Consider the following 26,785-nt stretch of genomic DNA (forward strand, 5'->3'; position numbering starts at 1 on the left):
TGTGTGTGTGTGTGTGTGCATATGTTGTGTGCCTGTGTAGTTCATGTGGGTGTGGCTGTGAGCTTGCATGTTTGAATGAATGAGCTTGTGTTGTTTTGTTTATCAACAGCATTATTATATTAATAGAATGTCTGAAGATAAAAATGTAGATATTAATGAAACAGACGCACTGTACAATGTACTCCCATTGAGACATCTAAAACCTGCATACCTTTGAAGATCAGCCTTCACAATTTATATTAAAGTGAAATCCTTCTTTTTGGATTCAACCCATTATAATGAAATCAAGACAATTTATCCGATGTGATCAATACGTCAATTCTGACACAATAAACGTTTTTGACATTGTGCGTTTTTTTAGGTCTTGTACTGCTAGTTAAGCAGTTATATAAATGGATAATTAAATATTAACAAGGCCTTATACAGGTGGGTGAGCACCACAATAAAAAAGGTACTTTGGTTAGGATCTCCCTCGAGCGGCAATGATAATTGTCGCTGCAGAAGTCGATCGAGCCGGCCCTCACGAGACAAGGGGGCCTTTCGCTCCAACTTGTAGCCAGGGGCACAAGCCTCTTGTTAGGGCACGTTTTGAACGGTCTTTTACTTGCTTACAGATCATTTGAAAACATAGGTTATAATAAACAAAGTGACAGGCTAAGTGCTCTTCTTTGTGTAGTTTTGGTGATGTCATGGGTTTAAACCACTTGTGTTTATGTAACCAAGTTAAAACATCTGTATTTCCACACACTCTCATTTCAAACATTAAAGACCATCAACGATCAGTAAAGATAACGTTTTTTTCACTCATCGCTGAATCCTTATCACTGGTTGCGCTTACTTGAACTATAATTAATCGTTGAACTGAATTGAACTGAACTGAAATACAGTGGTGGCATAAACTAATTCATGCAAAAATAAGGACAGTAAGAATTAAATAAGCACAAAAATATATCCATACGTAACATGAACAACAATGTAACAACTGCGTTACTATAAACCTGCGTTCTTACACGAATGTGCCTCATATGTTCCTTAAACCTAACGTAACATCTGAGCAATAAATTGACAGTTGTGTTAACAGCTGTTAATATGAATATATATTCATTTATCAATATAAATTATACTTTTCTTCCCTAACAATGATAATATTACTCCAATGATTATGTGCCTTTGTATTTATTGAAAACTGGGAGTGGTTCAACGATTCATTATCATTTTTTCTATGTTTGTGAAGAAAGGAATTTGAATCAAGAGCAGACACACTACGATTAAGTTTATACGTCCAGTATATACTATACTCAGTTACTCTTTAATTTATTCATAAGGGCGAAATAATAGATTTAAACATAATTATTTTGAAATATTAAACAGCAGGTCAGAATCATTAATGATTGAGCAGACTGGAACAACAGACTGAAAATACACGAGGAATGGAATTGTTGTCAAACTATACTGACGCTGACGTTAAGGGCGCATCGCTGAAGGAAGCATCTGAGCAAACTTTTGTTCGAATTGGGCTCTCTACTTATGACACTTATATAAGCATTGCGTATTACTACATAATACATAATACTGTATTTAGGATTATTTCCATATGCTTAGCTTCTATCTCACTTCAGCTTTGGTGTATACGCGATACAGTGCGTTATTATGTCTTATTTCTGCAGTCTTCCGTGACCTCAAACCTGAAATATATAAGGCAAAACCTGAAATCTTCTAAATGTTATGCTTCCTTAAAATAATGTCAACACTTTTAAATATGTTCTCTAAGTAGACATATTTTACAGTGGTAATATTTGAATTTTTTTTTAAATGAAATAATTGTGATTACTTTGACGTTATAGGAAAAGCAAACCAGTTAAAGAATGGAGATGCCAGATGGAGCAGACTATGAGAGAGATTAGAGATTATTTAAGAGGGAAGTGAAACTGGAAAAAAAAATGTTTCTGGAGAAGCACACTAATCGAGGACAGCCAAAAGAAAAGACAGGGCTCATGCAGAAATTGAAAAGTCTCTCATGTCCCCTAGAACGTCTGCGCTCTTTAAGCTCCAAGACCTCGAGTTATTGCTACTCTTAGAGATATATAAAGTAGGACAGCATCACGTACACAACTCCGGCGGGAGCAGGACCTGAGGTCTTAGCGGTTTAGTGACATAATGTTAAAAGGTGCGGCTAAACAACAACGACAACAACAACGACAACAAAAAAACCTACAACACGGGCCTTTGCAGCCACCTGTTTTTTTTTTTACAGCAGTGTTCCGGATGCCTGGCACCACAGCGGTACGGCATATACTTTTGAAACAGACTCCACAAACATAAAGACATGTCATCAACTCATTGTTCATCCGTCTTGAAATGAGTTTAACGTTGAATAACACCGTACTGTCGATGCCGTAAACTGCAGTGAGAGGTTGTGAAACACTTTCTATTTTGGGCGGGCACTACAAAGCTATAATCTAAATGATTGGTTAAACCTGGAACACAAACGTGTCCTTGATTGGATGTTTTACTGTTTTCATTTTTATCCCCGCCCAGATTAATATCGCTCGCCTTATACACATTCTCCTCTAATATTGTCGGCGAAGGTATGTCTATGTTGGGAGGGTTGTAGTGGCACCGTATCCGTGCGGTATGGCTGGTTAGCTCTGTCTGTGGAAATTAAATCGTATCATACACGTAAGGTAAGTCATCACGAATGCTTTTCTATACATAATTGTCTGACATTGTCGCTACGACGATGTGTAGACTGTGTTTCATCACCGTGCCGTTGCGTCGGAGACAGGACAAGCCAGTTTTTATAGCTATTCGGAAGTGAGTGGTCGCTTCCTGGCCGGCTTCTGTGTCGTTGGCCGACAGGATGAAAGCATTGCTTTCACTTAAGTAATAGTTTAACAGTGTGGGCAATTTTATTCAGTTTGTTCCAGTTCTTTAATGTTATAGACACTACTAGCTAGTGAAACACACTTTGTTGATAATTTAACCGAAAGATCAGATCAGTGAATCATGCTACTCTCTATGGTGAACTGCTGTTTTCAAAGGGTGGAGAGGTGAAAAAATTTATTCAGTATTGTCGTTTTCAGTATTAATTAAGGAAGCATTCTTCACGTAACACGAGTTATAGGTGATCTTTTTTTTCGAGCCTAAGTATAGTAAGTACATCAGTGATGAAATGTTAATTTTACTTTTTATTTAAATAATAGACATGATAGATACACCTATTGCTTTTTTTTTTGTTTGCATGTTAACCCATGAGGAGATTAATGTGGCGCTATTCTATGTAAGCCTGTTAGGATAATAGGGATTTGGAGATCAACCTACGATGGCTCCGACTGACAAATCAAACAGTTTAAACTCAACTTCGTTAGTGACTGATTCACTTGTCTCTTTCATCATTTTTGGACCAGGTATATGGTCATTGTTTGGGAGACTGGAGCTAGCGGTCATACTTTTCACTCTTGTGTGTATGTCTCAACGACAGTGCATTTTACAAAAACTTATTACAACATTAGCGGAAAGGTGTAGAAATGGGTATTGCTGTTAATCTCGTAGTACACTTCAACAAAAAGTTTCTAACCTTCAAAGACACCTCCGTCAGTTTGTCACAGCCACCCTACTGCAGGGTTGGTGATCACAATATTGTTTCACTGGGTGTAGAGCAAAAATGGAGATATTGCCTGACATGTACAGCCATTTGGTTTTTTTTGTTTGTTTTAAATTAGAGACACCAAATGAGTTTTACAATATTCAAGATTAGGTTAATCTTTAAAGCACTGGCTTAAAACATGTACATATTATTTCCATCAGAAAAACTATCTTTATTATTAGTACAACTTTTTAGTACAATTATTAGTATTTCATGTGCGACAGTCAGTTCCCAAACCAGTGTGACAACCATTTCTGTCTCCTACTTGAGCTAAACTGTCAGTTAGTTATGTCATGGCTTTATCTACTGACTTGAACATAGGCTTAAAGGAAACCCATTTCTTTTCTGTAAACGGGTATATTTATGGAGACATTCGATATACAAACATGGATTACAAAAAAACGCAAACACAAAAAGTAACTGTGACTTTTAAAAAAAACACAAATTCCCCTTATCTCAGTATTTTGAGTTGCCTCCATGAACAGACCACGTAACCATGCTAAAGACAACAGGAGTTTACATATTTGACATACAAATCATTACGCAACACCTAGCAGATTGGATGTAATAAGCAATGTGACAACCAGCCCCTTGTAACAACTTTTCCTCCCCTCACATACATGCTACAGATACAATATGTTATGCAACTGGGTCTTTCAGAATGGAGGTGTGCTGATAGAAGTCAAACCCTGAACATCTCCGGATCCTTACGATTCACGGATTTTCGGCGATGGAGCTTTAGCTTGCTGTAGAAAACTATGGCAGTTGGGATCCAGCTTGGTCTCTTGCTGTGGAAGAACCTGACCTATCGCAGAAGGAATAAGGTACCGTCCACTTGCCCCGGTGAAACATCCCAGGCCACGCGCGCGTTTGAGAGTGAGCTTGAAGTCGAGTACTGTGGGTTTTTGGGGTTTTTTTTTAAAGCTTTTCTGCTCCCGTCTTTTCCAGATCCAGCTGATCATCGAACTGCTGTGGCCGTTGTTCTTGTTCCTCATCCTGATCTCAGTGCGGCGTTCTCACCCCCCGTACAAACAGGGCCAATGTGAGTCTTTGCTCAAAGAAATCACTCATAAAAAAAAAAAAAAAAAAAACTTTGAGAAACCTCTGAGGTCATATGTCTGTAATCACATAGCAAACCATCTCCATGAACTTTGACACAAACAGAACCAGTGTATGTAATCGTTCCCACAAACAGACTCAATATGAGTCCAGTCTCACACACAGAATGCTTGGCGTTGATTGATTCTCAAACATACTCTAACCATAGATGTGTCAGGATGTCAGTTATGGTTATGATTGACAGCTGAAGTGCTCCCATTTCTCATAGTAACAGACTTTGAGTTTTACTAAACACAGAAACAGTTGCAGACAGTGTAGTTTGTGCTACTCACAGGTCTCCTCCCCCACTCAAACAGAGAGAGCTGATTGGATAAGCTGATTAGTGTCGTTCAGTGAGAGGAGTGCTCGGTGCCACGCTGAGTGTTTTCCATTCTTGTTATTTAGTTGACCTTCACCTGTTGAGTTGGTCAAGTGGCAGTCTTTTAAATGTCACCTTAATGTGTTTTTTTTTTTCAAAGAGAAAATGATTCAAATGTTGTTCTAAAGAACCGCCTTCTCATTTATTCTTTGGCTCGTTTCAGGTCATTTCCCCAACAAAGCGTTGCCCTCTGCGGGCACGCTGGCATGGGTACAGGGCATCATATGCAACGTAAACAACCCTTGCTTCCACAAGCCCACGCCTGGAGAAACGCCCGGGCGAGTGGGCAACTTTGATAAGTCCATGTGAGTCCTCCCCTCTCCCACGTTCTCACAGGAGCCGGTTTCAGTGTCCTCCCCCTGCCCGTTTTAATCGGCTGTATTTGTGTGAATTTGTCTTTTTCACAGAATCTCTCGTCTGCTGGTCGATGTAAGAGCTCTTCTCGCGTACAGCGGGAACCAGACGGATTTGTTCGGCCTTCAGGAGCTCCTGCTCGCTGCTCAGAGACTTGGAGAGAGGCCAGGAGCATGGCCAAGTAGGACCATTTGTTTGCTTGTGTTTTTTGATTGGACAGTTATGCCGTCAATCAAAAGTTTAGAGCAGCCATAGGGCAGTGAAATGATGGTAGTAAATCTGTTGATTGTTTGGTAAACTGTATCTTCCAAAATGGTTAAAAGTCAAACCAAAAGTGATGTAAAATTTCCAGGTTGTGTATTTGCAACTGAAAAACACTCAGGTCATGTTTTTTTTTTTCAAAGGGATTTTGGATTATTTTCGATTTGACAAAATGAAATTATCAAAACAATTTTGCTTGCATAAAGTGCATAAAGTTTTTATACGTGAATTAACACTCATTTCCGAGCTCTAACTAATTACTCTGTGACAGATTTACCGGTGGGGGAATATCTTCGAGCCAATGAAACGTTTTCTGCCTTTCTACGGGCCAATGGCAGCCTACCGTCAGAAACTGTGGAGCATTTGCTCAGGGCAAAACTCAACCTCCAAGTGGTAAGGCAACTTTCTGCTTTTCAATTTCTCCACCTGCTGCAGCTTTTAGAGATTCAAACAGCCAGGTCACTTGGCCCGGCACTAACTGCCCCATTTCACACGAGAGAAATTGTGTATTAGTCGAACGTCATCGAGAGCCACGTGAGACGACACTGAGGGCTCGACGAGACATCCCCGAGAGCAGTGATAATGGCTTTTTAAAACTGCCTGGGAGAAGAGAGAAAGTGGTTTCAGTTATGTGAGACAGTAACGACTGAGAGAATAAAGACAACCCCGAGCCGTCTTTGAGATGGCGTGAGACAGAACTGCACTTTGTGAGACAGAAGATACTAATCTGTCTGAGAGACAAGGCTGCGAGCCGAGTGAGACATCTGAGACAGTTTCGAGTCTTCCACGAGACCGAATCTGTGAGACAGTGTGACGCTGTGTCTCTCTGAGAATGATTCTGTGAATGTCTCTCTGAGAATGTCTATCTGTGAATGTCTCTCTGTGAACGTCTCTATGACCGTTGATTTGTTTGTAGGTGTCTATGGCGGGAGCGGGCGTGCGGCTGGCCGACATCGTGTGCAACGAGACCGTTCTGGGCCGTTACCTGACCGTGTCCCCTGGGGACTCCTTTTCGGATCTGCAGGCGGGTTTATGCGCCGTCCCCGCGGACACGCTGCAGCGCGCTGAGCAGCTTTTCCTTTCTCAGCTCGACTTCACCAAGATCTTTACGGTTAGTATTTTACTCCCCAGTGCAGACACGCAAACGACCGTCTTACGTCGTGCTTTCAGTAATGGGTGGTTCTGTTTGTATCTTTCGTAGAGTTAAAAACACAGTCTAACGTGAGTGTTCTTACTGTAGCTGATGGTCTGTGTTGCTTGTGTTGTGTTTGTGTGTGCCCGTCAGAGAGACAGGCTGATCTCTAACGTCGCAGAGCTGAGGGTCCTCGGCCAGGCCGTCTCCTCCACATCCCAGAGGCTTGCCCGCACCATGGAAGAAGTAAGTACACTCCTCTAACGCTTTAAGATAATATCATCCTTTACTTAACTCCTGTACACGTAAACCACATGATAATCATAAACCAAAATATTATATATATGTACTTAAATACCTACACACACACACATACACACACACACACACACACACACACGCACACACACACGCACACATACTTTAGATGTCTCTCCCAAACTCACACAGACCCCCTTTGACTCTCTCGGAGTAAATTTAACAATGGTGAATTTATGATTTTTACTGTGTAAATACATATTGGTATTTATCCAGCATACGAATGTGTAATTCCATATCTACATTACACCTGTGGAATCATTACATGCACACATATTTTTCATACTCTCCTCAGCTTGATTTCTGTTGATTTCTGTTGATTTCTGTTGATTTTTCGTCCCCAGCTGTCCGCTCTGTCCAGCGTCACGGAGCTGAACTCCGAGCTGAGGTTACTGTCGGCGGAGAACCGATCGGCACTGCCGCGGGAGAGCCTGAGAGCGCTGGCCAGGATCGTGTGTGGGCACCCTGAGGTGGGCGGAGACAGAATCCCCTCCTTCAACTGGTACGAGGACCAAGACATCAAGTCGTTCCTGGGGAGGAACGGCTCGGAGGGAACAGATCTAAAGGAAGACAACACCACCTGTGAGGGAATGATTATAGACAAATATACACTCACCGGCCACTTTATTGGGAACACCTACCTTGTTGGTGTGCAGTTAGAGACTGTCACCCATGTCTTGCCACGCACAGTTTGTGTGAGGTATCATCTAGCTCTTAAACAATGGTCCATTACTGACCACAGGACTGCTGTAGGTGGGATATTTTTTGGTGGTGGTCTGTTTATTGGTGGTTTTGTGTAAAAATGCCAGCGACGCTGCTCTGCCCAGTACGCTCGTACCGGCGCAACACCCACTACGATGTCACTACCATGTCAGGGTCGCTGCTGTGTTGACAATCGTCTGCCACTCAAATAATAGCTAGTCAACAGCGGACCTCTTGTTAGAGCATTGATGAACTGGTTAGAGAGTGGCTGAAAAATTGTTTATGGCAACAGATGGGTTGCAGTCTGTAACTGTGTATATATCTCCCAAAGTGGCCATTTAGCATTGCTCCAAGGTAGGTGTTTCTGATAAAGTGGACACTGACTGTATAAAATTCGTATATATATATATGTATATATAACGTGCAAATTTCATTTTTTTTGCACTGTAATTCATAATAGTTCGAACCGGAGGGGGTGAGAAACCACCGCCGAATCCCACGGTCGTTTTGATGAATGTTCTGACGGCAGATGTTTTGAATGTGTTTCAGCGCCGTACTGCAAAAACCTGATCGAAGGTCTGGAGTCGAACCCTGTTTCCCGCATTGTGTGGAGGGGAGTCAAACCGCTGTTTGTCGGAAAACTTCTCTACACCCCAGACACACCTGTCACACGCAGCATCATGAAAGAGGCAGGTTTTACATGCACAGTAATGTGGTCAAAGTGAATGTCAAAACACGACCAACTCACAGATATTCTATTCAGGAATCCAGAAGCACTGAGTCAGCTTCGTAGTCTCATTTATCATTTCATGGATGGTGTTCTTTTCTGTCTGAGGCGACATGTACCCCGATTTGTGACGTGGAAAGTTCTCCCATTGGTTTTAGGTGAACAGGACGTTTCAGGACCTGCAGCTGTTGCAGGAGCTGTCGGGGGCGTGGGAGGAGGTGGGACCACGAGTAAAGACGTTTATGGAAAACAGCGTGGAGATTCGTATGCTACAGGTCAGTCGCAGCCCCCCCCCCCCCCGGCCAATCAGAGAGCGGATTCTGTTCTCGGTGTTCTAAATGCTGAGCGCGTGCTGATGTCATTGTCGCGGTACGCTGATGTCATCACATTGCGTACTCCGTTGTCGTATGTGTTGCAGGAGCTGTTGAGGCGGCCGGAGGTGGCTGTGTTAGTCAATATGCGTTTAGAAAACACCTCATGGACAGCGTCTCGGATCTTGCGTTTCCTGACCACCCCCCCTCCGGGTTCTCCCAGACGGGAGGGGGCGGCGGTGACTTGGCTGGACCTTTATGAGGATTTGAACAGCGCTATCACCACTCTGTCCCAGTTTACCAAGGTAGGCTGACAGACCAAGGACAGAATACTGTTCGGTTCTTCTTAGACGTTTAAGGGCAGTTTTTTTTTTGGCTTCACCTTTGAGGTCAGACTGAAACCCCATTTGCTGCATTAACTGGCAAGTCGGTATAACAGAAGATGGGTGAAGAAGATGGGTCTACATGTTTGATTTACAGATAAGATCTTATGCATGGAACTGTACGCGCTGAACTCTATGAATGTGTTTTAGAGGACTTGCCTTTTGTGATCGCGTGTTGGGTCATAAGCGAAGTGTCGTAATCTCTCCCGAATCTCTCTTCTCTGTTTCAGTGTTTCTCTGTGAATAAGCTGGAGGGCGTTGCTACGGAGGGAGAGCTGGTCGACAGGGCTCTGGAGCTGCTCGACAGTCGACAGTTTTGGGCGGGAATCGTCTTCCTCCTCCCCGACCCTTCGTCTCCGGACCTGCCCCCTCACGTCTCCTACAAGATCCGCATGGATATCGACGACGTCACCCGCACCAATAAGATCAAAGACAAGTACGTCTCACCTGAGCTTCCTTGAACATCTGTCATCAGTGGTCATTTTGATCGTTCATATCCACTGACGGAGCTGTGCGTTTGTCTCAGAGGGGTCGTCCTCTGAGGAGTCTTTGGACTGTCATGTATTTTTTTTTTTTTTTATTTGAGGTTTTGGGACCCAGGCCCGGCAGCGGAGCCCTTCAGTGACCTGCGGTATGTTTGGGGAGGGTTTGTCTACGTGCAGGATGTGGTGGAACGGGCCATAACACGCGTGTTGAGCGGAAAAGACCTGAAGACTGGGATATATGTTCAGCAGATGCCCTACCCGTGTTACACCGATGATATGTAAGTACATCGTCATTCTATTAACGATACCCACACACACACGGACATACACACGGACATACACACACGCGCACACACAAACACACACACCAGTGACAGACACACACTTGAAGCTGCACACATACTCATACATACCTATACAAAACGCGCATGCAAAACAAGCGGATACAAACACTCGTGAAAATAACATACTCAAACACACACAAAGCCATGCATGTATTTTTACCCTTAATGATGCTACAAGCCATATAATGTTACTCTCACTGCATTTTATCATAGTATTTTAATGTAAAAGTTCGTTAATCTTTACGTTCAATATTTAATCGAAATAAAGTACATAATGTGTATTACACGTTCTTTTTTCTTTGCCTCTTCATCACTCCTCTGCTCCTCTCTCTCTCTCTCTCTCTCCTGCAGTTTTCTGCGTGTGTTGAATCGTTCTCTGCCTCTCTTCATGACCCTGGCCTGGATCTACTCCGTGGCCATGATCATTAAGGGAGTGGTGTACGAGAAGGAGGCCCGTCTGAAGGAGACCATGCGCATCATGGGTCTGGGGACGGGGACTCTGTGGACCAGCTGGTTCATTAGCAGCTACCTGCCCTTCCTCACCAGCGCAGGTCTCCTCATCGCTGCCCTCAAGGCGAGTTATCAGCGGGACAGCCAGTGTTAAGGTCCACGAACCGCAGTCAGCTAATGGGAGCTATACACAAAAACCTAAAACTAGCGCAGTCTAACAGAATCTGAATAAACAATGACCCCTGTAGCGTGCGTGGTATTCGTGAAGAGGTTTGTCTGTGACACGCGCTGAAATCCTAGTTCTCCAGTGTTGCTCTATCAGCGATGCAAAAGTGAGTTAAACCAGCGTGCAAATGAGGCCAGTGCACTGCAGTGCTTTTCACAGAGACTCATTTGCATTGAGACTGACTGTTAGCGCGGTGTAGAATCTGTCCATTTCCTCTGTCCAGACAAAGAGAATCGCGTGAATGACTTACACTCACTACACCCACTGACAAATATACATATTATATGTACATATATGAATTATGCCATCGTTCTATAGTGATAAACGTGATGAGAATCGATGATTATAATAACCGATGAGTTAACGTCTAAAATGAACGTGTTAGTGGATTTAGCGATTGAGCGTGCTAATTTCGCGCAGTGTTTTTTCTCTCTCTCTCTCTCTCTTTAGTGGGGCGACATTTTGCCCTACAGTGACCCGGCCGTGGTTTTTTTCTTCTTGGCTGCGTTCGCCACGGCGACCATTATGCAGTGTTTCCTCATCAGCACATTCTTTTCGCGGGCCAACCTGGCGGCAGCCTGCGGGGGCCTGATCTACTTCTCCCTCTACCTGCCCTACGTCCTGTGCGTGGCCTGGCGGGAACACCTGACCACCACACACAGAGTCCTAGCCGTGAGTCCATAACCGACATGACACATGGATGTGTTATATTACTGTAATAACACACACACACACACACACACAGAGAGAGAAACGCCAGTCACACATGCTAATGTGCTGCCGTTACACACGCTACGCTCTCCGCTGACCTAAATCCTTGTTGGCGCGGATCTCCAGAATCTTAATGCCCTCACAACAGTACAGCTACAGTGAGTTCAGATGGATTACCATGTGTGAAACGCAAAGGGAGAAAGCACAGTAATGTTTGTGCACATTGTTTTAAAAAAAAAAAAAAAGTTATTCTTTGAAAAGTTGGATAATGAAAATGAAACCGTGTCTGATGACTTACAGTTGACAGTCATTGCTCAGTGACAGCTTTGGTTTGTTTATTGTTAGCTTAGTTTACAGGATGAATGAGGGAGCGAAGATATCATTTTTCATTATTATAACAGAATAATATAAGTCTCTTTAGAGCTTACAGACTAAACAGGTTGGAATATGTGTGTGTGTGTGTGTGTGTTCTCCACAGAGCCTGCTGTCTCCCGTGGCGTTTGGCTTCGGCTGTGAGTATTTCTCCCAGTACGAGGAACAGGGGGTGGGAATTCAGTGGTTCAACTTACGCTCCAGTCCTGTAGAGGGCGACTCTTACAGCTTCACCACCTCCATCGTACTCCTTTATGTCGACGCCGTCATCTATGGCATCGCCACCTGGTACATCGAAGCTGTGTTTCCAGGTAAGACAGAACCGTGCGAGACCAGCGGACAACGGGTATTCTTTCTCACGTACCACAGTAGCACTTTTTATTGCACCAAAGCTCAACATGGAAAACGGATCATCCTGAACACTGGTTTGCATTCTGTAATCGTTCTTCACTTGCTGTTACACCACAGTCTGCGTTAACTGGATGTCAAAGTGTATCCTGGTGCTCTGTAAATGGACGTAAATGGATTTGTGCTGTTGTGCAGGTGAATTCGGCATCCCCAGGCCGTGGTATTTCATCTTTCAGCTGAATTACTGGGGCGGGGTCCCGCTAGAGGTGGGTCTGCCCGTTCCGCCTGCTCCCACTGACGAACCAACAGGTGAGTATGCCACCTCAGATGTGCCCAAACAAACCACAAAACACGTGTAACGTACGGTCCACGTGTAAGAGGGTTACACGGGCGCCGACTACGCTATGAGTTCGTTTGTTTAAAGTCTAACTTTTGCTTCGAAACATTATGCTTATTAAAAGGATTTCTGGCTGTTTGTCATGTAAAATAATGCATCTGAGATGCTTCTGTAAATCTGGCCTTGCTTTGGACCGTTCGCAGATCGCATTGAAGCTGAACCGACGCATCTCATCCTCGGAGTTTCCATTCGCAATCTGGTGAAAATCTATAAAAAGGGCGCCAAGCTAGCTGTCAATCATCTCAACCTCAAGTTCTATGAAGGTCAAATCACCTCTTTCCTGGGTCACAATGGCGCTGGGAAGACAACCACAATGTAAGAGTCAAGCTGATCAACAGAGTCACGTGTTACTATCTGTTTATTTATGTGCTTGTCTGTATGTGTGTCTGTCTGACTATGAATTATCCATTCATCTGTTATTCTATTTATCTATCAATCTATCTCTCATCTTCATATATATTATCAGTAGTCTTTTGGTGGATCTGTTTGTGTTTCTGCCTGTCAAAAGATTTATTTACACATAGTGGTATGAATTTCCTCCTCTGATAGGTCCATCTTGACGGGGCTGTTCCCGCCCACTGCAGGGACAGTGTATATTAAAGGCATGGACATCCGAACAGACATGGACACGATCCGAAGAACCTTGGGCGTCTGTCCTCAACACAACGTCCTCTTTGACATGTAAACACATCCTTTTACTTCCACAAAAAAAAAACCAAAAAAAAAACCCCTGAATTCAGCCTCAGTTTGTCAGAACGCGTAGTCTCTCTGAAATCTCTCTTCATATTCTGAGGAGCGGGTGTTTTAACAATAACATGCTTCTCCTGCGCTCATACAAACGCGCCTCCTTCTCGCAGCCTGACGGTGGAGGAGCACGTGTGGTTTTACGGTCGTCTGAAGGGGATGTCCGGCGAGGAGGTGAAAAAAGAACTGAACTCGTTACTGGAGGACGTGGGCCTGCTCCACAAACGCCACGAGCAGACCAGAAACCTCTCAGGTACTCAGTCACTCACAACACCTGTGTGCTGTAGAATTATTATCATTATAACTGTTGTGTTGAACCGATCTATCAGCTCTCGTAAGGGGCCCGTCAACCTGTTTTCCAGCTATGTCATAAGCAACAAGAAGACCCGTGCTTTTCAAGTACAGTCTTAAGGATTCACATTGTCAGTATAGCACATTGAACCTATTATGTATGTATAAGTAACCAAAGAAGTCAAATCAAAGTGTAGGACTGATTGTGGCTGTAGTGTATGACTTTTGTATCATATCTGTCCAAAGGGTCCTCTGGGCTGGATTTTGAAAAACAACAACAACATGAAACTGACTAAACTGTAACAAGCTTGTTTTTTTCCTAAAGGGTTGATATGAATTCTCTTTTCTCTGCTCTTTCGTTCTCGTTGGTTCTTCTGAAGGCGGGATGCAGAGGAAGTTGTCTGTGGCGATTGCCTTCATAGGGGGGTCGAAGGTCGTGGTCTTGGATGAACCCACCGCCGGAGTCGATCCATATTCACGCAGGGGCATATGGGACCTGCTGCTGAAATATCGCAAAGGTCAAACCCCCATTTCCTTCCGTGTATAACTCGGTCCCTCTCTCAAACGACTGACACGTCATACACATCTGTACCTTAAGCCATACACGTAAACACACGTTGTAGGATTCATGGGATTCATAACAAAACAAAGATTTTCGTTTTATTTTGAGGTTTTTTTTTTCCCGTACTTTTAGATCGGACCATCATCCTGTCCACGCACTACATGGACGAGGCAGATCTCCTTGGAGACCGCATCGCCATCATCTCCCAGGGCAAGCTGTGCTGCTGCGGGTCTCCGCTCTTCCTCAAGGCCCGTCTGGGCACGGGGTACTACCTCACCGTGGTGAAGAGAGAGGTGGAGAGTAGGACACCCAGCAATGCCAGCGCAGGGAAGCGCTCCCTGCCCCCCAGTGGAAAGGTGAGGGGTCAATGGGTCATTATGGGTCAATGGGTCAATGAGTCCCATGGAAAAATCATCTGTCCTGAAAATGATGTTCATATTCATGTTTCCCTTTGGCATTTCAGGGGAGTGACTCTTCACTGAGTGATGACACAGGCTTAGGCAGTGAAGACCATGGTCCAGGTGTGTGTGTGTGTGTGCATGTGTGCGTGTGTGTACGTACGCACACGTGTGTGTTGTGAGAGATGGGATGGGATGAATATCTGCATTATTGGTGTGAAATTGTTTATTGACAGTTACTCTGACTCCTCTTCTATTCACACCTAATGTAGAAAGTTAATTTTAGTAATTTGAGCAGGTCTTTGTGGTGAAACAGTAGTTCTAGGGATTGACTATGGCGCGACACTAGTTGGACTTATAAGTGATTTTGAATTGTCTTTCATAGATGTGTCAGTGTTCACTCAGTGACTAGAAGAAGACAGTAGATTTGACACGAGTCACTGATGTTGAGTTTCTCTCACTAGTTTGTCAGTAGTTAATCAGTAGAAGTGGTTAGTGATGGCTGATTGGTTGTTCTAACTGTTCGGTTATCAGAGAAGAGCAGTATGTAATGAATATCAAAGCGTGAGAATGTAGCACTGATTGCTCTGTCAGAATCAAAGAGAGAGACGCACTTTAGACGACAGAAATAGGAAAAGGACAGTTAGGCCTTTAAAAAGGGTGTTGGTTTTTTAACGGTGTTGGTTGAGTTTGATGTCCAGCCCTCTGTGTCTTTTCAGACGTGGGAGCTCTCGTGGCCCTGGCCCAGCAGCACATCCCTGCCGCGCGATTGGTGGAGGACGTGGGCAGGGAGGCCGTGCTAAACCTCCCACACTCCGCCTCCGAGGACGGAAGCCTGGCTCTGTTTTTGGCCGAACTGGAGAAAAAACGGAGCGAGTTTGGCATCACCAGCTACGGGCTTTCAGACACCACACTGGAAGAGGTTAGACAGGCAGAGCTTACACACACACACACACACACACACACACACAGAAACAAGACGTGGACTTTGTAAGAGGATTTACCTGCTGTCAGGTTTAAGGTCTAGGGGACTACTTTAAACTAAAATTAGTACTGAGCTTACGCACCATAAACCAGGTCAAGATGATTGTTCTGTCCTTCAGAATTGTGTAACATGATTCAAAGTGATTAGCAAAAGATCAGTTTGAACTTGGCTTTGGAGGAGTATTTATGTAGATACCGCTGTAATGTGATTACATGGAATTCTTAGAAGATCGCAAATCTGCACGTTAGGGTGTCGTGGAGTTGGGCAAAGCATGGTAACGGGCTGACACAGCTGCTCCATACGTGTGTCACAGATCTTTTTAAAGGTTGCCGAGGAGACAGGCGTGGATGCCGACCCCGAGGCGGGTCAACCTGCTGCATCAGGGAGCCAGCAGGGGGCGCCGTCAGAGGACGGAGAAGCAGGTAATGAGGGGCACTTAACAAAAAAAAAAAAATCACATTTGTACTACGCACATTCCAAAATTCCCTTAAAGCAGTAAATGTCATCGCTCCAAACGGGTAAACACATAAATGAAGGTTAAACAAACATGGGGGTTTGTACACGGGTAAACACGCCCGTTCTATCAGTATAAAGACGTCTGTTCCAAACAGGTGGGCCCTCTCACTTTAAGACAGGTAACAAAATCCAGTCCACATATAACCCGAATGAACTCTTTAACGAGTTGACGGATTAACCCTTTAAAGAGTTGCCGGATGAAGTCTGAAAAGGCCACCCGCCCTGCAGCTCCTCCGGAGCGTCTTTCCTTTTAACGCTCCTTTTTCTCTTTCTCCTCACTGCTCCCAGGAAGGAGAAGGCCAGGCAAACGAGGTACTGTTTGTGCTGTGTTTTTCGTCGTTAAAGCTGAAAGACTGTCTTTCAGTCCCTATGGTCCTGACTGAATGAGGCGTAACAAATGAACCCAGATGTGATCCCGAAGGAGAAAACAACAACAAAACAAAAAAACTGTTTAAATCACCTCTGACTACCCAGCATGCTCCTTTCCCCTCTCTCTCACTCTCTCTCTCTCTCCATCGCAGAGCCGCAGGAGACGGACCTGCTGAGCGGAGACGGGCGAGGGGGCGTGGCGTTGATAGGGTGGGCGTTAACCTGGCAGCAGCTGCGGGCGCTGTTCGTCAAAAGATGGCTGTACGCTCGTCGCAGTCGAAGAGGATTCTTGGCCCAGGTAAAAAAAAAAAAAAAAAGTTAGGTGTTGATAAGAAAAAAAGAAAAATGGTTCCTGCAAATTCTGTGGCTTCATTTCAATGTTTTATAGAGCTGTCAACTCAGCACTGGTTCACCTCAACGACTGCCTTGGGGGTGTTGTGGGTTTTTTCTTTTTTTTTCTTTGGCAGCAGCGTGTTGGTAGATTAAGTTTCTGGCACGTAGATTTTACCGAGTCAGCTGCAAGTTTCCACTCGAAACTGGGTCTCGTGTGACAGCAACACACATTGTTCTTTATTTAATAAATCCCTTTGTAGGTTGTTTGTGTCTAAAGGCTAAATAAATGAATTCAGCAGGCTAAAGTAGATGACCTGTTTTGACAAGGGGTTGGGGTGGAGGTGGGATGGGGTTGGGGGGCTGCATTTTTGGCAGGATTTAGATTATGTGGTTTATACATCACACATCCTCTTAGTATTGTGGTGTCTAAGAATTTCAGTTCCTCTCCAGAAGGTTAGCAGTGATGTGAAAAATAAACTGGTGCTATCAACCAGACTATGTGTGTATATGGTGTATATGGTGTGTGTGTGTGTGTGTGTTTGTGTGTGTATGTGTGCGAGTGTGTGTGTGTGTGTGTGTGTGTGGAGTGGACTGTATGTGTACAAGTGCGCATGCGTGTGTACACACTCAAGAGTGTGTGTGTGTGTGTGTGTGTGTGTGTGTATGTTTGCATGTATGTGTGTGCATTGAGTGGACTGTATGTGAGTGTGCTCAAACATATGTAGATGTGTGTATGTAGATGTGTGTGTATGTTTGTTCACATGGTTCTAAATATGCACATACATATTTAGCAGGCGTGTGTGTGTGTGTGTGTATGTGTGTGTATGTGTGCGTGTGTGTGTGTATGTGTGCGTGTGTGTGTGTATGTGTGTGTGTGTGCGTGCATGTGGGATTGTGTTGTGCATGCATATGTGTGTGTGCAAGTGTGTGTGTGTGTTTATGTGTGTGTGTGTATTTGTGTGTGTGTGTGTGTGTGTGTGTGTGTGTGTGTGTGTGTGTGTGTGTATGTGTGTATGTGTGTGTGTGTGTGCGTGTGTGTGTGTGTATGTGTGTGTGTATGTGTATGTGTGTATGTGTGTGTATGTGTGTGTGTGTGTGTGTGTGTGTGTGTGTGTTTTAAGTCTGACACTCCATCCCTCGCTCCTGCAGATCGTGCTTCCGGCCGTGTTTGTCCTGGTCGCTCTCCTCTTCAGTCTGATTGTTCCTCCGTTTGGGAAGTATCCCCCGCTGGAGCTCCAGCCCTGGATGTATGGAGAACAGTACACCTTCTTCAGGTAAAGACACCCTCCGCAAAGTCCACCTTTAATCATTCCATCTCGTCGAGCGTCCATCTGTGTACTATCCCCATTCTACAGCTAAAGACTGAATGACCCAGTCTCCACTCTGTCTGCTCGTACCAGCTCAGGGATGTAGACTGAGGCGTGCTGGTACGACGCTGATGTTTTATAAATCTCGCTTTTCTTGTCGTTTTCCTCTTCAGTAACGATGCCCCTGCAGATCCTGACGTGCAGAACCTACTCAGCGCTTTGCTCGAACCGCCGGGCTTTGGGACCAAATGCATGGACACGGACACGTACGATCCCCCCCCCCTCCATTTTAACACCGTGTGTTCCTATGAGCTCGAAATACGCTGGTATTCCGATGACTGTTCAGAAAATATTTAATATCAATGTTGCTACAAAAGGACTTTAATTTTCAGTATCTAGTGTGGAAATACTCCCCCCCCCCACTCATTTCATGTGTTAAGCGCTTTATATAAAAATACCTATTTTTAAACAATCGTTTGTTCAATTTTTAAAAGAACTCGATTGTTAATCTTAAACGCAGCTCACAGTCTTTTAGTTATCGCTTTCCTCATTCTCTTTATTTGTCTCAGCGTAGTGTGATCCTGCACCCAACTCCGCTATAAAACCATCGCCATCTGAAAAACCCTCGTAAATGCCATTCAAAGCCAATCAAATCATTGACCTATCCCCGTGCGTTAGCCGTAGCTGACACAGGGTGTGGATGTGTGCCACTCAAATGCTTCCTTTAGTCCTAATGCAGACTGATAGATTGTAAGTATGCTTAGGGTGGAAAGCAAACGCTGACTCAGATGCTGATTCAGAAACCCCGTTGTTTGATATCGGGTTTATTTATTTGTGGTCGTTGATTAGAAGACTGTGCGTGCATGTGTGCACAGTGTGAGGGAGAGTGTACGATGGCAATGTCGTGATCGTGCTCTGTGTGTGTGTGTGTGTGTGTGTGTGTAGGGGTCCGCAGTGTGAGGACGTGGAGGCGGGGACTTGGTTCCAGAGGCCTCAGATCCAGTACGCCACATGGCATATGTTAACTAACAGGAACTGGACGGCTGATCACCCGTCACCCGAGTGTGAATGCAGCACTGAGACCGTCCGCAGAATGCTGCCAGACTGCCCCGATGGGGCGGGGGGATTCCCCCCACCAGAGGTACTCATTGTACATGCATGCATGCACACACACACACACGCACACACACACACACTTACACATGCAAACACACATACACACACACACACACACACAAACACACACACTTACACGTGCAAACACACATACACACACACACACACACACACACTTACACATGCAAACACACATACACATGCAAACACACACACACGCACACTTACACATGCAAACACACATACACACATACACATGCAAACACATACACACACACACACACGCACACACGCACACTTACACATGCAAACACACATACACATGCAAACACATATATAAACACACACACACACACACACACTTACAAGGATTATTATCCACCTGGTTAACCCAGCACAAAAATATCAAACACCATGTACCCACCACACACAATATATAGATGGTATGCGCTTTGAAGATGGACACACACACACACACACACAGACTTCTGAAAACTGTTAAGGTAAAGTTTGTTCACAGACTTTGTCCTTTGGTTGTTTGTGTGTTTATGAAGCTTTCTGTTATGCAGTGCTGTCTTTATAAAGATTGTTTTTCGTTCTTGCTGTAGATTAAGCGAATGACCGGCGACATCCTGCAGAATTTGACCAATCGTAACATATCTGATTACCTGGTGAAAACATACCCCCAGATCCTCCAGAAAAGGTCAGAGCCGCTTCTGTTCCTCCATTCTAACCCAGCAAACTGCCACAACAATTATTCTCTAGCTCTCTCAAACATGTTTGCTAATTGTGTGTTTGTGTACTTGTGTGTGTGTGTGTGTGTGTGTGTGTGTGTGTGTGCTCTCGTTCTCTGTGCTATTTGTGTCCTCATAATTTCAGTCTGAAGACTAAGAAGTGGGTGAATGAGTTTAGGTGAGTCTGACGGATGGCCATATTCGTTGAAATCTGATATAATATTTAGTTAAAATGGATTAAAGGTAGCAGTTGTCCAGGCCCACTGTGTGTAATGAGATGTCTCTGTGCTGCTGGTGTAGGTATGGAGGCTTCTCTCTGGGTGCGAGGGCGTCCCAGGATCTGCCTGAGGTTCATCACGTGGAGGAGGCTGTCATGACCATTAGACAGCGTTACAGAGTGGCAGAGGTATCCGCCCACCCACGTTATCCAATCACGACGTTTGCTTTGTTACCATAGAGACCTGCGCAAAAAGCCGTGCAAAGAGCACTGTTAAAAATGAAACGCTAAGTCAAGCTAACATTACAGGGGCCACTTAGCTCACAGCTTTTTTGAGTAACCGCCCAACTCAAAATTCGGGCTTTAAACGTTGAATTTAATTAGACCTGAAGGTAGCGTTTGCTTCAAAAATCTGTGAAACAAGCCGTCTCGTAATTTTACGTTTACCCCTTAAAATACCTTAAATTATCTTCTTTGTAAATACGCTGGTGTTACGTGATTATATCAATAAATATCAGAAATGTGCCCGTTTGGCAGTTGCTTCGTTACAAATCTGACTCTTTTCTACAAAAACATGATCTCTCTCACAGAACAGTTCACTGGACCATCTGTTAGACAGACTACCAGACTTTCTCTCAGGACTCAACACTGAGAAAAACGTTAAGGTATGAGGGGGGGAAGAAATGGAGAGAGTGATATCCTCTGTCCCTTGTGTTAATGAGAAGTAACACGGCGTAACACAGTGTAACACGACGTAACGCAGTGCAAAACACAGTGTTGGGTCGCTTGTTCTAATCACGTTGTCTCTGCATCCAGGTGTGGTTTAATAACAAAGGTTGGCATGCCATGGCGTCGTTCATAAACGTGATGAATAACGGGCTGCTGCGTGCCAGTCTGCCCCCGGGACCAGAGAGGAGGAAACACGGCATCAGCGCCTACAACCATCCGCTCAACCTCACCAAGGAGCAGCTGACGGAGATGGCACTGTGAGAGAAGATCTGATACCCACATTACCAAAAACTCAGCTCTGTGATCCAGACTGCCGCAGCTACTCCGGCTCCGCGTGCTGTCGATTTATGTAACTCGTTAAACATTTACGTGGAAAACCCAGACAGGGGAGGTCCAGGAAGGAGAGGCACGGGTGTAACAATGACAAACTGCTTTTGTCTGGAACAATATCACCCTGTGCTTTTCGGCCTTACTTGACTACTTTAAACCTCTAGGCAGGGATGTACTCGTTATGTGACGCTGGTCGCCGCTCACTGCCTCCCAGTTTGGTCTGAACCCGTAATGAAAGAAATTCATTTGTGGTTAACATGCAGTGATGTTAATTTGGAGTGACCATACGTGTATTGATGAGTATTTTAGGTTGGCTGTGTGTGTGTGTGTGTGTTTTCACTCATAGTCTCCGCTCTCTTTCTCTCTGCGCAGAATGACCACCTCGGTGGATGTACTGGTGTCCATCTGTGTCATTTTCGCCATGTCCTTTGTGCCGGCCAGTTTTGTTCTGTTTCTGATAGAGGAGAGAGTCAGCAAAGCCAAGCACCTTCAGTTTGTCAGCGGCGTCAAACCCTATCTGTACTGGACAGCCAATTACATCTGGGATATGGTGAGTGTTTGATAGCAATCAACAGTTTACTATACAAGGTATTAAACAACTGCTTTATGAATTGTTAACTAGTCAGCACAGCACTATGTGTGTGTGTGGTGAGAACAGGTGGGTCCAGGTGTTAATATGAGATCCTAAATCTGTTAGGAATGAATTATCCCTCTCTTTATTACAGTCAATGTATTTTTTGCTCTGTTGAATGAGTCTATTTTTTTTAACTCTCTTTTACAGCTGAACTATGCTGTTCCTGCCATTATGGTTATCCTCATTTTCATCAGTTTTCAGCAGCAATCGTATGTCTCAGAAACCAACCTGCCAGCCCTGGTCCTGCTGCTCTTATTCTACGGGTAAGGCCCAGTCCGGCCCTGGGTTTGGTCTTTTTCACATATCTGAGCTCCTCTTGAATACTGAACATGCATGTGACGTTTGTACGTGTGGCTTTGTTGATTAGGGCTGACTCATACAGACACATTGTGTTATCAGATGATAAACTGAATACATTAAAACGAAACATGGCGGCATATGCTTTCACAGTGCCTCAGTTTCAAGACATGACATCGAAAGTACATAATTATTCTATTCTGTTCTGTTCTGTTCTGTTCTGTTCTGTTCTGTTCTCTTCTCTTCTCTTCTCTTCTCTTCTGTTCTATTTTATTCTGTTCTGTTCTGTTCTGTTCTGTTCTGCTCTATTCTGTTCTCTTCTCTTCTCTTCTCTTCTCTTCTCTTCTCTTCTATTTTATTCTGTTCTGTTCTGTTCTGTTCTGTTCTGTTCTATTCTGTTCTGTTCTGTTCTGTTCTGTTCTGTTCTGTTCTGTTCTGTTCTGTTCTGTTCTGTTCTATTCTGTTCTGTTCTGTTCTATTCTGTGAATCTTACAATGTTCTTAGTTCAGGAGTGAATAGTAAGAGTGTGTGGCTACTTTTTAGACACTGAATATGTATTTTAGAAGTCCATTACGCACTTATGCATATATTCTGGGTATTTGTTATGTAAGTGGCTTTGGTTAAAAGCATCTGCCAAATGTAAGTGTAAGGTTGTGGAGGTTGGAGTTCTGCAGCAGTGGCGTAGAGAGGGTGACCGTGTGCATACTGTTACCGCGAAATGTGTCAGTAAACACACTCCATGTTCACTCATCCAGAGTCCCACCGCATCGTGTTTAGTAGTGGTCGACATAGAACAAGTCTGAACATTTGAACATGTAAAGTACATATACAGAAGCCTAAAAGCAACCGAAATGCACGTTAAGCGCGTAACTGTTAAGTTGGCGTGAAACGAAGTGAAACCGATCTCATTTTAGGAGTTTGTTTGTTTGTTTGTTTGGTTTTTTTTCCCTGTAGCTGGTCCATCACTCCGCTCATGTACCCGGCGTCCTTCGTGTTCACCGTGCCCAGCACGGCGTACGTGGTCCTCACCTCCATCAATCTCTTCATCGGCATCAACGGCAGCATCGCCACCTTCGTCCTGGAGCTGTTTGTCGATGAGGTAAAGACGTTTGACCAAAAAAAACCAAAAAAAACCCCGAGCGTAACCCAACCTAAACCTCAACGCTGACTGTAAAACCCGGACTCCTGCCTCAATCGCGCCAGGTTTGCAGGTGTCGTTCTCTTAGAGTAGTCTCCCCCGACTTACGCAGAGTCGGTTTGAGAGTAGGGTTACGTCCATTATCACCTGCACTGCTGAAATGACAAGTGGAAGACCATCCACAGATTTTCCTCTTTTCCTCCGCTTCAACAAATGGATTTGCTCTGGTTATGATTGTTAATTTACATTTACATTGTCCTTATACAATCCAGGCTCACCAGCATAGATTATATCAACATCTCCGGTCTTCATTTAATGCTAATGAATGGGCTGGGAGCCGTAACCTAATGCAGGGGTCGCGAACTCTAGCCCCAGCCTCGGAACATTGACCCAAAGCGATGTGCAGACCCTAAAACCATGGCAAAGGTCAAATTTGAAACTTTACTGAAGCCTAGGAGGAGTTTGGACAACACCTCACGTGAAAACCTCACACTGACTTTATAGCACATTTGTGATGATGGAAACAGCAACAAAAACAGAAAAGTTTCTCAGTGTTTGTAAAAAAGGAAGAGTTTCTGGTTTTTTTTGGCCAGTTTGTGAATTACATCATATTTTTTTGATATTCTTTAGTTGGGTAATTAATGCGCTCTACATGTCAGCAATGGGGGGAGGATGTCTTTGCTCTGCTTTTATTAAAAAAAAAACCAAAACAAAAAAACAACAAAAAAAAACCCGCCTCTCTGCTCTTTGCAGTATTTGAACGAGGTCAACAGGATACTGAAGAAGGTCTTTCTGATCTTTCCTCACTTCTGTCTGGGTCGAGGTCTCATTGACATGGCGAAGAACCAAGCCATGGCAGACGCTTTTCAGAGACTGGGTACGGAACATTCCGGACTCCTTTTTAAAACCACAAAAGCAAAGAACTTAACAGCAGTATTCGCAGCCAAGTTCCTCAATTTTTTTTGACGCCATCAAAAACACATTTTGAAAGGAAGTGGCTTTAGTGTCACAATCATTCTGCACAAACAACTTGAAAGATGTTTTTTTTTTTTTTTTTTGCAGGTGCCAAGCAGACACTAGATCCACTAGCCTGGGACTTTGTGGGAAAGAATTTATTCTTCATGGCAGTTGAGGGTGTCGTCTTCTTCATATTCACCGTACTGCTTCAGTACAAATTCTTCATTAAGATAAGGTATGCTGATCTGTGCGGAAACCCCCTCAGGTATATATCAGTGAATGTTCATTCCCACACTGATAATAAAGATTTTTTTTGCTTGTGGTAATACTGTGATGTGAACAAGAATATTGATTCCTTAAGTGTGTACCCTCCTCCCCAGGCCATGGTCAGACCCCACACTGCCCCCTGTTGGTCCGGAGGACGAGGACGTGGCGAGGGAGAGAGAGCGGGTGAAGTCTGGGAAAGCTCAGGGAGATATCCTCACAATTGTTGACCTGAGTAAGGTGGGTGATTAGACAAAAGATCTATCAGCAGTCACCACAACAAAAAGGTCTTTTTTTTTAGATAAACTGACCGTTTCTGATGCTTACATGTATTCTCGAAGGTTTACAAGGCTGGCAGGAAACCAGCTGTCAATCGCCTGTGTCTGGGTATTCCCAGAGGAGAGGTAAGGGAAACTTAATTTGTTGGTTTATTACAAAAGCATTTCTTCTATTCTGTTTCATGCACTATGTTTTTGTCAGAGGAATATATATATACATATACATATACATATATATTTCTTCATTATTTTCTTGCGTTCAGTTTATGTTAAGTTGACATGAAGGAACTTCATTTGTCTCCATCTATAACAATGTATCGCTGCTGTTTGATTATAATTCATTTTTGTATGTTCTGAGTAGTTTGTGTTGAACAAGTAGAACATTTTGAATGGCATGCCTGTTGAAGAGGCTCACTGCCGAAGGTTGAAATGGCTCTACGGCTCTGCAGTGTGTTTGCGGCTGTCTGAAGTGACGTTGTTGTGTGTGTGGTTAACTGTGAGTGTGTGTTCGTTGGGGCAGTGTTTCGGGCTTCTGGGGGTGAATGGAGCAGGGAAGACCTCCACCTTCCGCATGCTGACGGGCGACACCACCATTACTTTTGGAGAGGCTTGGCTCAGCAAATACAGGTCAGTTACTCATGCTAACGCCTCGATACCAGCGTAAAGCCAGCATTTCTCACATTCCCTGTGGGCAGTTCCTCTCTCTCTCTCTCTCTCCCTGGATTTTGTACTGATATGAAGCTGTGTATGTAATTTCAGTATTTAAAGATCTTTTGTTTGAAACAGTCTTACACTAGCAGCCGAGTGGACGGTTTTCCAACGTTGATCCAGCATTAATCTAATTTATTAACAGAGTCATAGGATTAGCCAGTACTGTATGTTTTATCTATCTATGTGTGTGTGTGTGCGCGCGTGCATGCGTGTGTGTGTGTGTAGCGTGCTCACAGAAATGGAGCGCGTTCACCAGCTGATGGGCTATTGCCCTCAGTTCGATGCCATCAGTGACCTGCTGACGGGCAGAGAGCACCTGGAGTTCTACGCTAGGCTCAGAGGGGTTCCAGAAGCTTCTGTCTCAAAGGTACGACTGCTCTCGACAACGTAACTCTACACATCACGACATACAGGATACTATCAGTCCTGAGTGCTACTCTCTACCGTACTGCCCCCCCCTTCCTCCCTGTCATCTCTCTCTTCATCGTCATCCCGATGGCTGCTGTGGCTGTGTTTTCCACCCCAACTGAGCCCCATCCTGCCTTGTCATCCTTCATACTGCCTACTAGTTGTGTTTTCATGTTCATTATCACTATGTTGTTTTGTAATTTGCCCACTGGGTTGGCACCTATTGCACGCCTGGCTGGCCTAGAAGGTTTTTCTCCTCTCTCTGTGCTCCTTCTCAAGATTTCTCCTATTTTTCCCCAGCGTCTGGGGTTTTTGAGGAGTTTTTTCTTGCCTACTATGAGGATCAAGTCAGGGGGTGCCACCCTGCTCTGTTTGTTCTAATCCTGTGGGCATGTAAAGCCCTTTGAGACTGTAAACAGTGATATTGGGCTTTAAATAAACTTAAACTTGAAACTTGAAACTTACTGAGAACTATGGTCATGAGCAGTAAAGAATAGATGTATTGACCAGCGTTGGGTCTCTCTGGCGAGGTTAAAATTCATTGGGGTTTTTTTTTGTGTGTGTGTTTCAGGTGGCCCAGTGGGGAGTGAGGAAGCTAGGTTTGACTCAGTATGCTGACAGGGAGGCGGGAGGCTACAGTGGAGGCAACAAACGCAAACTCTCCACAGCCATCTCCCTCATCGGATCTCCTCCCGTCATATTCCTGGTCAGAACTGAGCCCCTTACCCTGAGGGCAAATGTGTTTGAATATGAAGGAGAAATGCATAAGATAACACAACTGTGTTATGCTCAGTAACTAACCCATAATGGGCCTGTCATGATA

General features: G+C 44.3%; 1 protein-coding gene across 1 annotated transcript in view; it reads left to right on the forward strand.

Annotated features, from left to right (window-relative positions):
• Nucleotides 1-4,404: 4,404 nt before the first annotated feature.
• Nucleotides 4,405-26,785, forward strand: part of abca7 (ATP-binding cassette, sub-family A (ABC1), member 7) — a 24,406-nt gene continuing 2,025 nt past the window's right edge. Inside the window, exons 1-44 of the mRNA XM_030785042.1 lie at nucleotides 4,405-4,470; nucleotides 4,595-4,688; nucleotides 5,287-5,428; nucleotides 5,531-5,658; nucleotides 6,010-6,131; nucleotides 6,655-6,849; nucleotides 7,024-7,116; nucleotides 7,533-7,770; nucleotides 8,440-8,579; nucleotides 8,776-8,892; nucleotides 9,036-9,233; nucleotides 9,542-9,747; nucleotides 9,898-10,074; nucleotides 10,492-10,714; nucleotides 11,267-11,488; nucleotides 12,006-12,210; nucleotides 12,443-12,556; nucleotides 12,788-12,959; nucleotides 13,194-13,325; nucleotides 13,502-13,641; nucleotides 14,060-14,197; nucleotides 14,374-14,597; nucleotides 14,705-14,762; nucleotides 15,359-15,561; nucleotides 15,938-16,046; nucleotides 16,662-16,807; nucleotides 17,992-18,116; nucleotides 18,323-18,415; nucleotides 19,095-19,290; nucleotides 19,874-19,968; nucleotides 20,145-20,177; nucleotides 20,300-20,405; nucleotides 20,807-20,881; nucleotides 21,033-21,202; nucleotides 21,648-21,825; nucleotides 22,057-22,172; nucleotides 23,161-23,305; nucleotides 24,098-24,221; nucleotides 24,407-24,536; nucleotides 24,682-24,805; nucleotides 24,907-24,969; nucleotides 25,364-25,470; nucleotides 25,780-25,921; nucleotides 26,534-26,668. Coding sequence (XP_030640902.1) covers nucleotides 4,405-4,470; nucleotides 4,595-4,688; nucleotides 5,287-5,428; nucleotides 5,531-5,658; nucleotides 6,010-6,131; nucleotides 6,655-6,849; nucleotides 7,024-7,116; nucleotides 7,533-7,770; nucleotides 8,440-8,579; nucleotides 8,776-8,892; nucleotides 9,036-9,233; nucleotides 9,542-9,747; nucleotides 9,898-10,074; nucleotides 10,492-10,714; nucleotides 11,267-11,488; nucleotides 12,006-12,210; nucleotides 12,443-12,556; nucleotides 12,788-12,959; nucleotides 13,194-13,325; nucleotides 13,502-13,641; nucleotides 14,060-14,197; nucleotides 14,374-14,597; nucleotides 14,705-14,762; nucleotides 15,359-15,561; nucleotides 15,938-16,046; nucleotides 16,662-16,807; nucleotides 17,992-18,116; nucleotides 18,323-18,415; nucleotides 19,095-19,290; nucleotides 19,874-19,968; nucleotides 20,145-20,177; nucleotides 20,300-20,405; nucleotides 20,807-20,881; nucleotides 21,033-21,202; nucleotides 21,648-21,825; nucleotides 22,057-22,172; nucleotides 23,161-23,305; nucleotides 24,098-24,221; nucleotides 24,407-24,536; nucleotides 24,682-24,805; nucleotides 24,907-24,969; nucleotides 25,364-25,470; nucleotides 25,780-25,921; nucleotides 26,534-26,668 — 6,159 coding nt within the window. The remainder of the gene's footprint in view (nucleotides 4,471-4,594; nucleotides 4,689-5,286; nucleotides 5,429-5,530; nucleotides 5,659-6,009; nucleotides 6,132-6,654; nucleotides 6,850-7,023; nucleotides 7,117-7,532; nucleotides 7,771-8,439; nucleotides 8,580-8,775; nucleotides 8,893-9,035; nucleotides 9,234-9,541; nucleotides 9,748-9,897; nucleotides 10,075-10,491; nucleotides 10,715-11,266; nucleotides 11,489-12,005; nucleotides 12,211-12,442; nucleotides 12,557-12,787; nucleotides 12,960-13,193; nucleotides 13,326-13,501; nucleotides 13,642-14,059; nucleotides 14,198-14,373; nucleotides 14,598-14,704; nucleotides 14,763-15,358; nucleotides 15,562-15,937; nucleotides 16,047-16,661; nucleotides 16,808-17,991; nucleotides 18,117-18,322; nucleotides 18,416-19,094; nucleotides 19,291-19,873; nucleotides 19,969-20,144; nucleotides 20,178-20,299; nucleotides 20,406-20,806; nucleotides 20,882-21,032; nucleotides 21,203-21,647; nucleotides 21,826-22,056; nucleotides 22,173-23,160; nucleotides 23,306-24,097; nucleotides 24,222-24,406; nucleotides 24,537-24,681; nucleotides 24,806-24,906; nucleotides 24,970-25,363; nucleotides 25,471-25,779; nucleotides 25,922-26,533; nucleotides 26,669-26,785) is intronic.

Source organism: Chanos chanos, chromosome 9 (genome assembly GCF_902362185.1).
Source record: "Chanos chanos chromosome 9, fChaCha1.1, whole genome shotgun sequence".
NCBI lineage: Eukaryota > Metazoa > Chordata > Actinopteri > Gonorynchiformes > Chanidae > Chanos > Chanos chanos.